Genomic DNA, 16,350 nt, shown 5'->3' with positions numbered 1-16,350 from the left:
AGTCTGTTCGAAAATTCTATAATCAAATAGATATGTCAGGAATTGTGTATTTGCAGCAAGAAAGAAAAATGGCTTCAAGAAGGCATAGTAACCACAGGTCCACTAGGGCTCACCTATAAAATCTTAAATTAGATTTTGCATATATGTGTGTGTGCATGCCCATGTGTTAGAACAGATCTCAAATTTGGATATTTTTAACACTTGGTTCTTAGAGATGAGAATCTGTGTCCTGAAGCTATTATAGTCTAAAAAAAAGAGGCAGGCCAAAACTGAGAGCAGTAACACAGATGAAATAACTACCACAGAATTCTCATACCTACTTCTCAGCAGAATTAGGAACACATACTCACACAACCTTAGTTTGTAGTCAGAGCTCTCTCCATTAAGCAATGTTAAGTAACAGAAGTACCACACTGACTTTAGTAGGCAACTAGTCATGCTTTAAAATGAAAATCAATTTAAAAGGAGAAAAGTAACAGGTATGAATAATAGGCCCATAACAAACAAATGGATTAAACAAAATCCAGTGCTGTTTAATGGGTGAAAAAATATTGGACCCTACAGCATAACCATCTCTACATGACAAATATTTCACTGTGCTAAACTGTGGGAATCAAAGTACTTACCAAAGCACTTTTCCAGCTGGCTTATTGCAGCATCTCTGGTGCAGTCAAGTCTTGACTTTCTATATTTGAATCAAGTAAAGTGTCTGAAGTACTACGGTCTTAAAACAAACAACAAAAAACCTCACATAAACCAGACCACGCTGTTCACAGCTCTCTGCATTATCTGTCCAAAAAATAGACTTTCACTACCCTCTTTTTGAGTATTACTTGACTAAACCCACTAACACCAACAATAGTAACAACCACTCCTCCCTTATTAACTTTTAAGGTGTGGTACTTATCTCATGACCTGGTAATTAAATCAAGCACAGGTTAAACTCAGTTCTTAAATTTCCCAGTGTCTTAAGGAGGTCAGAATACCTTAGAACACAGGTAGAAATTTTTAATAAAGTATACAACAAAACATAAGAAAAGGAAGAATGGGAAGCATGAAAGGAAGAATGGATTAAAATAACTAAAGTAATTTAGAGCAGGACCTGTATCTAGCCAGAGTTGCAAACATGAGTGCACATCTGTGTTACACAGCAGGGTAAAGGTAGATGCTGATTCCTCTGAGCATGTTATACTCTGTATAACATCAGCTTGCTTAAAACAGTGCTGCATGTAGACTTAAATATGTTTGCAAATACTTTAACTTGCACTGAGTCAGGTCAACTTGTATAATATTAAATGCCTAGAAAAACTCTTTCATATTTGTCATTAAAAGAAGTGAAGTCAAGGAGCTATGCTGATTATTAAGTATTTTTCCAACAGTTGAAAGATCTCAGGGATCAATTTCCTTTCCTTTCACATTACTGAAACTATGAATTAAGGCTTAGCTCATTCTGTCACATGTGGTTTTCTAAAGCAACAACAGTCATAATATCTTAAGAGTTATTGCAACATAAAATATTATTATTAATAATATATATGAACCAATTGAGGAATTATTTTGCTGCCTGATGTATACTGTTTCACTCTGAGTAGTCAGTAGCTTTTGAGGTATTTCTGTGACAGGGAATAAATTCCTGTTTCATAAAAGACAGGAACACTTCACAAGGAAGTAAGGAGACATATATAATGAAACAATCTAAAAATTGTCAGGCACTTTAAAGACTATCACAATACAAAGACTAAGCTATCCATCACTTTGGACACACTTAAACTTCATGGAAGTGATGTTATGTGGGGAATTTTCCATAGCTCCCAAGCACTTTGTATAACCTGTGCTAATTTCAAAAAAATTTCCACTTTCCAGCACTTGCATTTAATTTGATGTTTCTTTAGCTTCATTTAGTAGAAGGTTGATAACACAGTAAATTAAATTCACAGAAAAATATCAGATTAAAAACTATTTTTCTATTTCAATTTTATTTTTCCTTGAAAGATATATATATATATATATTCACATATAGAGAGTTATAAACTCAAATAACCTATTAAGCTTCATATTCCTACCAGGGACCAAAATGCTAGAATGAATTACTATAAACAGCACTGAAATGGAACAGCTATTTAACAGAGCAGCTTTCAACAATCTATAGTAACAGGAAGAAACAGTTTAGACTAGGACATATATTTTAAACAGTATTACTGAAAGAGTAGGAGACATCTGAGTACTGTGAAATGAGCTACAGACATTTCTAGATGCAGAATTGGAGGCCGAGCTGAGGCTTTCAAAGTTGGGACTGAAAATGGTATCCTGCTGGTGATGCAAAAAGAACACCAAACAAAAAACACCCCAAAATAAACCTGTTGTATTTACATGCAGGAATAAGCTGAAACAGAACTCAAGTTATGACACGATAAGCCATCACTTTGGTCTTCATACTTATTTTATTATTATACTACTGTTAGTGATGCCAAATATTTTACAACCTTACAAATATGATTTTTTGTTTTTACTTTTCTATTTGAATCAAAGCAATATTAATGATTTTGGCCTTTGAAGGTTAAGACACTCATTTAGATATGCTACAGGGAAAATGAATAAAGTGGAGGAGTGCTTTATAACATCCTTAGTTGAAACACTGGGATGGATAGCACATAAATGTATACAAAATATAAGCAAAAGAATACAGCAGAACAAGAAGCTAAAGAGAAATAGGGAACTGAGAAATGTTGTGTATGCAAAATTATTTGGATACTCAGGAAATAGTGTAATAAGGGATTTGCAAAATACCAAGACAGAATGGATTTTTTTTCCCTGCAATACAGTATAATTTTTGTATATAACCTTTTGATTGTGTAAGAAGTTCTGAACAGATGTTTGTACTTTATTATTAGCACAGTATCAAGTAGCTTTAACCTAGAATTCTCATTAAGTGATTAAAGAACCTCAGAAAAAATAGTGTCTTTTGATTGTGACAGATTGCTAACAGCATTAAATCATAAAAGAATTTGTGTTTATTAAAGTACAACATATATTTCCCAACAAAACTATGAAGAAAAGTCAAAGAAATGCAAGCTCTTTCAAAGACAAAACCAACACAGTCTCATCATAAACCACAGGATCTTTATTAACCAATTATCTTTTGGCAGAATGAAAAGAAAAACTGTAAGAGCCCTTTATGTTCATTTTAAATATGGAAATATATGAATGTGCACCTCACGATAAGGTTTAAAATTAAAATTCTGTATAAATATTAAAAAATAATATATATCTTTTTTTCCATCAAACATAGAAGGAAAAATAATGCCAACCAGAAACAGGAACAAACAACCATTAAATAATACCAATAAAACTCATAGTACTGGTTTACAAACCGACATAACTCTTCAAAGTAATACACAGAAATTATTTAGCCAGTAATCTGACTAAAAACCCCAACAGAATACTTTGATGTTCTTTGGAGCCAACAGTATTTTGATCTAAAGGCTATCTATCTTTTTTCAGTCAGTGCATAAAGACTGAATTTGAAACAATCAGATTCTTATTGCACAGAAGTTATAAAACCTCAAAACAATTAAAAAGAAAGAAAACAGAAAAAAATCAGAGGACATTGAGTACTGTGCTACTAAAATTAAATGTTAGGGTTATGCCTTTAATATTCTTAAATATTACATAACATTCCCCTGTTAAATAAGAATTTAACTAATTTATGGCTTTATTGAGTAATACCACTGAAATCATCGACGAACTTGTCCAATCAAAAATTAGATACATTTTACAGCTTTCTTTTCAGACCATACCTTGGGGCAAATACCTTCACTATTGTAAATTCTGCTCAAAGTTGATTTTTAAGTTGCCGTTTTAAGGGTTTACTGTTAGAGAAAAATATTCTCATTTCTTTTTTTTTAAATTGAAGTTACCACCAGCAAAGTGATCCTGGACTGACTATAGCATGTTCAGTGGAAAAGCTTTTCATTGTCGCACATAGAACTGTACTTTTCAATACTCTTCAGCAGTACATTACTTACACCTAACCTTCAAGTTAGTAGTTTCCACCTTTTCTCATCTTCATTATTCTTTCAAAGCCTTTAATTCAAGTAATCTGTATGATATTGCCACTTACATTTAAAAAAATTATTTCAATAGTACATAACAACTAGACTTGCAGTGTACTGTTACTAACGTTAAATGGATGTTTAACAGCATACAATACAAAATTCAATGTCTTATTAGTCCTTCAATTTTTATAGTGGTCAGTAGCTTAAAAAAAATACCATCCTGAACAGCAAGATACTCATGAACAAGTTCACAATGAGAAAATGATCAGATAAAATGTCTAATTTTAATACATGAATCAGAACACTTTTGCTGACAGAAAAATGCCCAAAGCATTCTAAATGGCCTTTGGCAGCATTAAGGAACATGTAAAATTTTCAAAAATAGTCAGAGTTTTAATCGATTTTTTTAAATTAAAATTTTATTTTCCCCCAAATTTACATAGGGCTAAACTGTTTGTGGAGATATTTCTATAAAGGTTTTCTCACAAGTATCTCGGTCCTTTATGGGAAAGGAAACCCAAAACTGTGCCACTGTTCAGTGAATGCAGCTCTTGATGTGGGGTCCGAGTCATGACTCTTTCCAGCATTTACTTATTGTTTAGAGCAGGCTGATACCCAATGTAAGGGCATTACCATGGCTGCATGGAATACAATTATGTAAACCTACTCCAGACAGTTAGAAAAGACAGTACGAAGTGCAAGGTTGTAGGGATAGAATTGTTTTACTTTTTTTGTCTGAATTGTTTCTATGTTATTATGCAATTGCATTGTTCTGCTTACACTTATTCTTCAGATAAAGACAATACCCTGGTAATAAAAAGATGTAAATTCACTTAGATGCTGCTTGATCAAATTATGAAAGTACCCTTAACCATACTGCGTGGTGTTACGTGATCATTTTGTCTCATTCCTTGTTATTCCAACAAATTTACTTTAGAAATACTGTTTCAATGTATTTCACAGCAAATGGCTATGCACAACCAGCCCTGGAAGAGAAAGGGAGTTATTAATCTGTCAGCCTTTACCCTTCCATTAGATTTTTCTGAGCAACAAAACATCTGTTCTCCTCTTACACAGATTTTTATATACTGTTGATCCTCTTGCTTGAAGAACATCAGATGCATCACTGATTAAGGACTTTGATTACTTATTTGCTGCTTGTAATATTGATCATCTCTACACAGAATCTGCAGAGCATGTACAAAAACATATTATTCTTTTTTTGCACTCTTAACCATGGCAAACAAATAGATTTTAAAAAATTAACGATTTGGCAAACAAAGCCTGATGGTATCACTGGATAAGTGACTTTAGTAAAAAGGCAGTTTCTTATCTTTACTATTTATCTAGGGGGTTTGAAGAGTAGTTATATGTAGATATAAGTAAAAATACTTTTTATACATCATACCTTTCAAATAACAAATATGATTGGAATTATGTTAGAAAAAATATTATTTATTTGTGTGTTACCTTTTCAAAGAAGTGGAATTTGTTTTAGTTTTATGGGACTGTTCACAGGCTTAAATTTAAGCTGAGAATTCTGAACCCTCTTGAAATCAAGTTTAGGTATGAAAAATAATTCAAGTTAATGTGAAGTACATATTAAACCCTCATATAAAGTGCATTGACATAGTGGAAAACGAAAAATAAATTAAAATTCTACTACTACTGTTGATATCCATATACATTTAAAACTACCCTATTAGGGCCTTTTCAAGGTGACAAAAGCAGGCTCAAATCTGGCAATGTATTTGTTTATGCAGGTGCTTAAGTAATGTTGACAGTTTTGGCGTAGATGTAAATCAGCTGTAACCACAACTCACCAACAGAATTCAGCCTCCACATTTGGGAAGGGGATATTTTCTGTTAATGTACTTATTGCTATATCAGCAGCACAACAGTTCTAGGAGAAAATATTCAAAAATTTAATGATGAGACATTAAAAAAAAAGTATCCAGCAGAGCCTTCTTAAAGCAGAAATAACAGTGGTGCAACCTGTCTCCTTAGTCATTACAAGTCCACACCTGAAGGAAACATTTCTGAAACCCAGAGAGACACAGAAGGGGTCACGACACAATATGAGGAGATGGGATTTGCATACTAGAAACATCTTCTCCCTGGAGTATTTTCTGTTCTCTAACTTCTGTGTGGATTTAGATAATGAACAGATATGACACTTGCCATATCCATCAGATTCTCACAAATTTTTCATAGTTAAGATCGATCAGAAGAGGTTTTCCATCCCCAGAAAACATAAAGACACCTTCAGGCAAGTTTATTATTGCCTGGCTTTTGTAGGACCAGGATTATTTCTGCAGAAATACTCAACAGTTCTCTCCATGTATTTCAAGTACAGGATTGAGGGTAAAACCCCCCCAGACTAGTGTAATGATCTGCAACAAAAATGGGAAGTATAAAATTACTTCTCAGCTGTACGGAATACATGTGACACCTGTGGCTAGTGAGAATCTCAGATCTATAGAAAATTTATTCTGATAAAAATTACTTTTTTTCCCCTTTTTCCCCTCTTCTCCTTAGATATAGGGAGATATTTTAAAATAAAATTAACCACAGAATATTTCTGAAATATTTCAATAGTAAGTTCCTTTTCCACTAACTTTGCAACAACAGGAGAGCCTTGAAAAAGAAGTTTATTAAAAGGTGACAGTTCTCCTACACTGAAAATATACTGCAAATGCCAAGTCCCTCGAGAGGGCAGATATCCAGTGCCTTTATACTGTAAGGAGTGAGTATCATATGCATCATAGTGGATACACTGTCACAACCCAGACAGGTCATCAGTGAGGAAGCAAGAGGCAAAGAGAATTTACTAGGTTAAAAACAGCACATGATATTTTTATCTTCAAAAAAATAAATACCACCAAGGTATGTTCTGCAGCTGGTGAAATTTCCAAATAATTTTAGAAGTGCCTTACACAGGACATGTAAAGGAAAACTCCATTTAAAGGCAGTCATGGTCTGCATGATTTGAGTGTGTTCACCTGAGGAATCTCTTGTCAACTTCTTGCTGTCTGGAGAACACAAAAATACATCCCGGAAGTGATGCTGTGTGTTTCTCCAAGCTGGGAGAAGACCTCCACCATTTCTTTCAATATAGTTTCTCATGCTGCAGTGCCTACTTCACCTACAACAAGCTTCAAACAGAAAATTCTCCTCCAGAAAAAAATCATCAGTAGTGTGAGTGGTAGAGGCCACAGAACATACTTCATTAATGCACTCAGATAGAGAACTTAAGCTTTTGAATCACTACAAACATCTGTAAGAAGATTTTTTTCTCCAGGTATTTCTTTCAATGTTTTGTTAAATTTTGGTGTACTTCATTTATGACCTGTGTAGATATACAAAGGGTTTTACAGGGACCTTTTGCTTTTGAATGTGAAGAGGGAACAAACATGTATTCACTATAGATCATGATCTGGCATTTTTGCTAGGTCAAATATTTTCTTGTCTTTTTGTGTGAACCAGGGCAATTTCCAGATTCAGAGGTCTCCTATGCATAAACTGAGACTAGCGGGATTAAAGGCCACAATCCCAATCATCAGGTGACTTAACTCAGTATAATCGAATTAAAGTCAATGTCATACCAATCAAACCAGTGGAGATATTGCACAACTGTTATGGCACATAAATTACAGTACTGATTTATAAATACATTATTTTTATTAGTTTGCAGTGTATTTAACAGTATAAAGTGAATCAGCACAGACAGAAATCACTACTTCCAAACTGACTTTTAGAAAAAATCCAATTTTTAGGTAGTGACTATAATCTTTCAAATGCTTATCTAAACATCATGGGAACATCTTAGTCTGGATATACACTCTCACAATTTCCAGAAATGAAGCCATGTAAGGAAAGCCCTTCTAACATTTATGTGGACGTATGTAGTTTATAATGAAAAGCAGTAAGAGTCTGGATTTAAGTAAAGGAATCTATTCTTGCTCTTTTATTTTACATATAGAGTGCTGGACTGTCCTGAAAGGTGGCAGAAATTGACGTTGCTGGATGATTTCATATGCTGCTAAATAGCCTAAATACAGGAGAGGTTTGTAGGAAGACTTCTCTTTCCAGTACACACAAACACAGAGCTTGAACTTTATTCACATGCACAAAGTACACCAAAGAACCACTTCCACTGCTCTGAAAGCCAAATATAAAATCGGTACTGGACAAGTGTTTTCTTTCCATCTCCATAACCTGTGACCAGGGCTGGCCCTAGCATGTTATTGTACCTTATAAACACGTCCTGTAGAAGCACTCTAGTAAGGGAAGTAAGGATAAATCTAGAGATGATAAGCCATTTCAGGTGTGACTCTATTTAATTACTTAAAAAATATTTAGGGCAGAGATCTGTGGTTCCTTTTGCTAAGTGACTTAAAAAAATGGGATGGACATCGCTTCAAATGGAAACTATTTCTTTGGGGATTTCTTCCTCCTTAAATTGCCCTCTATCACACTAAAAGACATGGAGCTAACAAGACGTAATTTTAAAAAGAAAGTTTGCAGTTATGCTTTGCTGTACAGAAACAGAAAATAAAAAAGGGAGAAAAGGTACATCCGTGGAAAAAATAATAAATGCTTTTCCCCCCAGTGTCATGTCTTTGGATATGTACAGCCTTGGAGATGTGTATAAATCATTTTATACATGGAACTCTTAAAAAACTAGAGATTTTTAGTACAAAGGAATCAATTCACTGCAAGTATGTCCACATGCTGTTGCTTTATGATTTAGTATATACACAAGAGGATCAAAGAAAGGACCTCTGTTTTACAGTTACTGCTGCACTATACATTAACATGTGGCTAATACCCTTCTCTGGGTGAGATTTACACTTAGTATTACAAATAACATAACAATGCTGAAAATACTGATACAAAACAGCTTCAAGATGATATTTTAAAAATATCCCTCACTTTCATTGAACTGTTTTCTCCAGGTTTTTTTAAGTTTCAGCTCTATAAAAGATTCTCCAAGAAAATAGTAGCATTTAAAATGTTATTTTTGAAATTTATAGATGGATTTTTTTTAATAAAGTGTAATCCAAAAGTCCATTTTTCCAGGAAAAAAATCAACTATATATATAGTACATTAGCTAAAATTGAAGAGGGTAACAGTTTGGTTTTGTTGGTATTTTTGTGGGTTTTTTTGTTTTGTTTTGGTTTTCTTTTAATGCAGTATAGTGCATTTGTATCCTGGAAAAAAATTCCTTGATTACAGTGTATGTTTCATTTATTTACAGATCTGAAATATAATTGCATACATCAACTTTTGAGATGAGTAAGACTGAAATGAATTATTACCAAGAATCAACTGTCCTCTGAATCTACCATGACATTAAGAGATTGCTCGGTTCTGAGTAGTGAAGTTCTCTTACTACTATTTTTAACTTTTTTGGTAGACTTTAAATTGTGAGTTTCAATGCAGGAATGGGAGTCTTGAACACCCATAGTTAATTCGGTCAAGCTGTGTTTGCAATTTTTGCACATTCTGTTTTGGCAGTAGCAATGTACACATGAACACAAAGAATTTTGGCAAATGTTTGTCTTCATTCTTATGTACCCATCTCTGGATACCCAAAATTATCCCTTCAGAATATTTAGACAAAACCTGCTCCCTTCAACATCAGATAATGTAATAAAATCTGCTTTAACCAAAATAAAGTCCTCAATAAACAGAAGCCTGAAATTTCAGGCTGCTGAAATTGCTTTGCAGAATATCTGCCAAGTTCATATTCCATTTTTTTCTCAATCTAACCAATCCTTGTGTTAACCCAAATATTAAGTAGTGAAGCAGATATATTTGACACAAGTTAAATTTTATCATTAATTCATTTTATTTGCTCTATGTGAGATATATTTTAAAAATACAGATTTTTTTTTCATTATTTCTGTTAAGTCACAATGGCCTGTTTCTTTGTGTGAGAATGTGCTGCACCCTTGTCTTTCTTAATTAGTCACCAGTTAGAGAGAGAGGTGACTTGTTTCAGATCTGCCTCGATTTTACTTAAATGTGCCAGATTATTTATAAACTACTAACTCTATGTCCTATTACAATTCAAACAGATTACTCTCCATCAGAGAGGTTGTAAACTAAGTGTCATGTTTAGTATATGCCACGTGTTTAGAGTAACTTGACTCAAATGCCTATTTTCAAGCCTTCTGTGAGGGGACAACCAGGTCTTTTGCTATTGATAGGTCTGCAAGTTCTCTGGTGTGATCAGATGATTTCATACCTTTGTGAGGTGAGGCACTAAACTAATCTCACTTGGGTGTCCTATGCCAAACTAGCAAACCCACTGAGTTGGTATAAGCCAGGCCCATAAGTGCAGATGACACAGCCTACAGAAATTTTGACTTACGCAGGTGATTTGGCCTGGGCAAGAAGACTTAAGTCTTTCACCCATTTCTGGTTTGGGAAGTGAAATGAAATTATAGGATGCGTTACATAGCAGAATGTCAAATTGTATCATGAGTGATGCAGTGCCTGTAAAGCACAAAGATCACAACTTGACATATCCTCATGGAACAGAAACACTTGAAGAAATATTAAATAAAGGTGAGAGGAGGGAAGGAACCAAGCTGACATTCTCAGTTTGGGACCGAATTACTTTACTCAAATACCTGGCAAGTCTCTGAACCTTGCTGTTAGAGGAAAATCAGTCACTTCCTCCACTTGTGGCATGAGGCACTCATAGATCACATACATCAGGAAATGGTAACACACCTCTACGAGTCAGTAAACTTCACTGTATTAAAAAAAAAAGTGTGAAAAGACCTTCCTTAAAGATTTCTGACACCTTATTTCCCTAGTCTCTATGAAATTCAAGAGGGTTTACTAATTACTTATCTATTTATTCCTCACATCTACTTTAACAGTAATATTATTAAACATACATGATATTATTTAAGACCATCTTCTAGAACTTCAGGGAATGGTAGTGACTTATAGATAGGAAAAAAAATATTTACCCAATATTGGACTAGCAGTGCCAGCCAAATGGTCCCATTTATTATATCCATGGTGACTTCTGCATAACAAGTCAGCCTAGTTGTTTAACAATCTAGTTCATCCTTTTGCTTCAGACCCAGATGGGAAAATATGGAACCTACAGACAATGTTAAATTTTTATTTTATTTTTTTCACATGAAAGTAGCAACAGATGAAAAGTAAAGTCTGAGCTCTAGGCGAGCTATGTTCTTTAATCAATCCTCCTTCCATGGCAAGAATATAAGCACCTTTTTAGCCATCTTGTTGACCTAAAGTCTGTAGCTCTGCTGTGTGTAAATTATGGTGGAGGAAAACATTTTTTCTGCTATACATGTGTAAAGAGATGGGTCCCCTCGGAGGCTGTCCAAGTCTCCCTGTGAAGGTGGTATGCTGCCGAGGTACAGCAATTTGGTCCTTTGGAGCCCCTGAGAACATTGGGTAGCTGTCTGCCTTGGATACTGGCTTTTCTGTACTTGGTGCTGGGACAGTCAAACCATTCTGGGTGACCTCTGAGGCGAGGGTTTCATACGTGCCTCTAGTATGCTTGATGACTTCCACGATCTCCTTCTCTTTGAGGAGGTTGCTCAGACACAAATTAGACAGTTGACAGCTCTTGCTTTCATAAGCTGCTGCTTGGTTGCCTGATGGGTGTCTAAAAGGGTCCTCGGTGGGAGTATGTGCTGACTTTCTGTCCCTTGTGCTGAGATTTTGGCTCACCATTCTGATTGGATATGTAGTCTGGGGAAACAAAACAGAATGAAAGTGTTAGTAAAGAGCATGGTAGAAAAATGGTGTAGAGTATATAAAACACCCTTCGTTACACGTCTGTGGATCCAGTATATGGGTCTGGTAGAATAAAATGAAAGATGACCCTCAACCACAGGTAAAACTTCCAAGGCACAGCTAGCATAGAAGTATGGTTCATTCATATTTAACAGCACTAACATTGAAAAATGCTCTCTATAGGTAAAGATTTGGGTATTTTGTTTAGAAAACATGGTTTAAAGCAAAGGAGAATTTTTTTTTTCAGAACATAATACATGAATAAAAGGTTTCCAGGGATTGTAAACACTGATGAGACGAGAATTTGACTGCATATAGCCCAACACTTAATACTCAAATACTTACAAAATCTAAAGAATATATTTTGTAAATATCTTCATGCCTTGATTAAGTTCAGAACACGCTCAATTTTCATTGTCCCTTGAATTCAGATGTTTTGTTATGTACTTACAAGTCAAATACATGCCCAAAATTTTCTGCCACACCAGATCAATACTTTTATTTAAACCGCCTGGAAAAAATACAATGTAAGAAGGATACCAGGGTGTTACCAACTTCTGAGGCAGTGTAAGCATGCATGCATTTGATTTGTTTAAATGATGGCAATCTATCTATATATGGCAAATCAGATCACTGCAGATTTTCAGTGTGTAACCAATGTGATGCTTCATATTGTCCTCCATAGAACACCTGACTGGGGAGGAGATGATAGTACACTTTCCCAGGTACTGGTTACACCAACCAGTTAAACTGCAACAAAAGCCCAGTTTGACCACATATAGGTTTTCTTCAACAAGAAAGAACAATAACTCTAAAAGAACATAGTAGCATTCTTGACATTTACATTGATATATGGGCTCAGCAGAACAAAGCTGAGAGAAAAAAAAAATCCTACCAAGCCTTACAACAATATTTTGCTAAAAATATTTCAGGATGTTTCCCTGACTCCACAGGAAACTCAGGCATACTGTTTCAGAATGAATTCTATCACTTGACACACATTTCTGTTCTAAGCAATGCAGAGAATGATACAGTCAATGTTGACAGCTTAAATCCCTTTTTTTAGTGTAGACCAGGCTAATGGTCATGATTCCATGCAGAGTCACAGGCAGGTTTGGATTCAAGGACTGCAGTGCATTTTATGCACCAGAGATGATACTTAAAAAACTATTAGTACTGAAGCATCAATTTTTTCCTACTTTACTCAGTGCTGATTGCATCCAGATTGATAAATAGCACCTCTGGAAAACATTACTTCAGTTTTTATGCCTACAATACTTAGATGATGCAATGAAATTCCATTTAATTCCTAGGGAATCATTCTTGGGGGGACCTGTCTGTAAGTTCAATCCCTTTTTATTAATGAATTAATTAATTTATCTTTGTATCTATTTCTTTTTATGTCAGTAAATAAAATATTCCTACTGGGACAAAAGAGACAAATTTAAGGGCTTGCCAAAAATCCCGCCATTATTGTTATGGAATGTTTCTGGAGCTACCATATGTCACCCTATGCCCTTTGACAACCTAAGGATTGATACAGAACCTTAGAGCAACCCCATAGTGGGACTTCTAGCCTATTCTCTGGCTTCAAGTTCTTCTCTCTCTCTCCCTCCCTCTGCCATGGAAATGAAGAAAGAATTGCTGTTTGATCTTGAATACCTGTTTATGTCTTCAAAGAAGGCTGTCAAGCAACCCCTTAATCTCTGCTCTAGAATGAAAAAATATGACATTGATCTTATCTCATAGGACTCAAGTGCTAGACTATGAGTCATTCACACCTGTCTTCTCTATAGATTCCCTTCCACAATTTTCTTCTTGAAGTAGAGGGCCCAAGAGTACAGTAATCAAGGATTACCCCACCATTATGAAGCAGAAGCACTATGCTTCTTTTTAATTACCCCAGTATGAGGTTTGTAAATTTATTTGGCAACAGCATGAAATTGTTCACTCATGTTCATCTGGTTATCCACAATAATTGCATGATTTTATTTTACAAAATTATTTCTAAATTCATCTGAGTATTGTCACTTAGACATAATACCTAATTTGTCTACGTTGAATTTCATCATTTTTCCTTTGATCTTTTCTCTAAAGTAACAAGATAATTCTGAATTCCAGTTTCATCCATTAACATGTTTTCCATCCCACCCAACTTCATGTAAGCTGTAAATTTAATAAGAAAATCTCTAGTCCATCATCCTGGTGGTAAATGAACAGTATCAAATACTGTAGAACCCTACTTAGTATAGGCTTCTCTTTTAAGAGTGAGCTATTGGTAAGAAATTTCCAAGGACAGTTTTCCAATTTATGGAAATCATAATCTTCTCCCAAAACTCACAAAAATAGATACTGCAGTCTGAAGAGTATATATTTGCTTTAATAAAAACACCTCCAAGCTTGTCCTGCTGGTATACACTGCTCAGTAAAAAGTCTAGGAATTAAGGAATCATAGAATAATAGACTCATAGAATCAATTGGGTTGGAAAAGACCTCCAAGATCATCAAGTACAACCCCTGGTCCGACTCCAGTCCATTTACCAGACCATGGCACTCAGTGCCACGGCCAATCTGAGTTTAAAAACCTCCAGGGATGGTGAATCCACCACCTCTCTGGGCAGGCCATTTCTCTTACAGCTGCTACTGATGTGCTATCAGAAGTATGTCATTTATCTCTTTAATCAGTAAATACCCTTGTTCTTGTCTTCATTCAGTGAGATTACTCAGTCATAAGCAGCATGGCAAGTGAATAACCAGAGTTTAAATATGTTGCTGTAGACCTTTGTAACTCTGGCTACCTAAGTCACCGCCGGTGAGAAGCATGACCATTGCTAAAAATCTTGGATACAAGTCGTCTTATAATTTTAAAAATGGCTTAGCGGTTACTTTTGCCTCTTGAAATAGAATAAAAAAATAAAAACTTGTGGGAAATAAATTGCTACGAAATTATTTATAACAACAAGGAAGGTTTAAAGTAAATAGAGAAGAATCAACTGATCTTGAAAATGAGAACTGGGAAAGCATGTTCAAAGCAAGGCATACTCTTGAAACTGGGTACCAGTAAAAGGTCAAGGCATGACTGCATGATTTTTTTATGCTGCTTTTTAACTTGATCTTGATGAAATGCTGTTATGAATATCTGGTACTGTGGTGTTTATTTCCTCTTCCTTATCAAGGTTATATTTCACATAAAATATTTTCAATTTAGAAAACAAATTCTGGTTTGCAGGTCTTCAAAATACTTGCTTCTGGTTCTTGGCCAGTGGGGGGAGAAAATTTGTGTATGTATCAATAAATATTTAATAATATACATGTGGTTAGGGAAGGTCTTAGTTTTGCAAAGCTGTAACCTGCTGAAATTCCCCTTCTATTGAATAATTAAACAAATACCAGGTGGGGACAAATTAAGAGCTAAATTACCTAGATTTTAAAATATTAAAAAGATATTCAGAATATGGCATCAGTATTCTAAGACATTGGTTTGGCTCTATCCCCAGCAATAAGATTATAGGATGGTTAACACGGAAAGACAGACTCATTCTGTCAGACGCATAGTTAGATATCAAATGAGCAGAGATTTTAGTAGAAAAACTGCCAAAACCCACTAATATTTTTGCTAACTATGACAAATTACTGAAGAATATCTTCTAACCATGAAAAGAGAACAGTGGTCAGATGGAAGTAAATACCAACAAGAAATCTTCTCCCCTATCCTCACCCCAATAATGTTATTCTTCCTCCAAAATATTGTCAGTAAAAAGTACAATATCACGTTGGTTTTCATGCAAGTTATCTTTTGCTATTATTCTGACATCTTGGTAAAAATCACAGCATACAGAATTGAAATTAGTTGTATAATTTTGTTCATTTGATGAATTCAGATAATTTAGCTTGAGAGAATATAATCCAATTGGGTTTTCTTGCTGGTGCATTTTACAGTTATTTAGGAGCCTTATGAACTCGTCAGAATGAGAAAAACGTCCCAGAATAAAATGCACAAAAGTAAAAACGACACATGCCACACAGAGAAAAATACTTTGGACAAACTTAAACATCTATTTTTAACCTATTAACATATTTCTTATAATCTTCCTGTAAATGTGTAATGTAAAATTTTCTGCAATGGACTTCCAGGTACCAATTGCATTCTATGAGCATTAGACGTGAGCGAGCAAAGCCACAATCCCAATGCATCTGTTTGCCAATTTGAAGGCTGAGTCCTTGTCCAAAGCTGAAGGTGGCTTCATGCCAGTCGTGCTCCAGCCTAGCCTAGAGCAGCTGCAGGGCTGCTGTAAACTGCTGCTTGGCTGTGCTCCAGGGAGCTGAGCTGCCAGCTGGTGACTGCTGAAGCAAAACATCCATTCATCTCTTTCCCTTTTATTCTTCAGTAGCTCAGCTAGAACCAACAACTTCTCTGCCCCAGAAATCCCCAATGCCACTCTATAGTCTGCCTAACTGTGGACCCAGGAAATGGGTTGCAATTAGGATGCAAATGGGGCTCTG

The 16,350-nt window shown here is 35.1% G+C and overlaps 1 protein-coding gene across 1 annotated transcript in view; it reads right to left on the bottom strand.

Moving 5' to 3' along the window:
* Positions 1-3,100: 3,100 nt before the first annotated feature.
* CCSER1 (coiled-coil serine rich protein 1) overlaps positions 3,101-16,350 on the bottom strand; it is a 663,581-nt gene continuing 650,331 nt past the window's right edge. The window contains exon 10 of the mRNA XM_071555858.1: positions 3,101-11,802. Within this exon, the coding sequence (XP_071411959.1) occupies positions 11,317-11,802 (486 nt within the window). The 3' untranslated portion in view covers positions 3,101-11,316. The remainder of the gene's footprint in view (positions 11,803-16,350) is intronic.

Source organism: Pithys albifrons, chromosome 5 (assembly GCF_047495875.1).
Source record: "Pithys albifrons albifrons isolate INPA30051 chromosome 5, PitAlb_v1, whole genome shotgun sequence".
Taxonomy (NCBI): domain Eukaryota; kingdom Metazoa; phylum Chordata; class Aves; order Passeriformes; family Thamnophilidae; genus Pithys; species Pithys albifrons.
The sequence above is the reverse complement of the archived record's forward strand: the minus strand, read 5'-3'. Positions and strand labels throughout refer to the sequence as shown.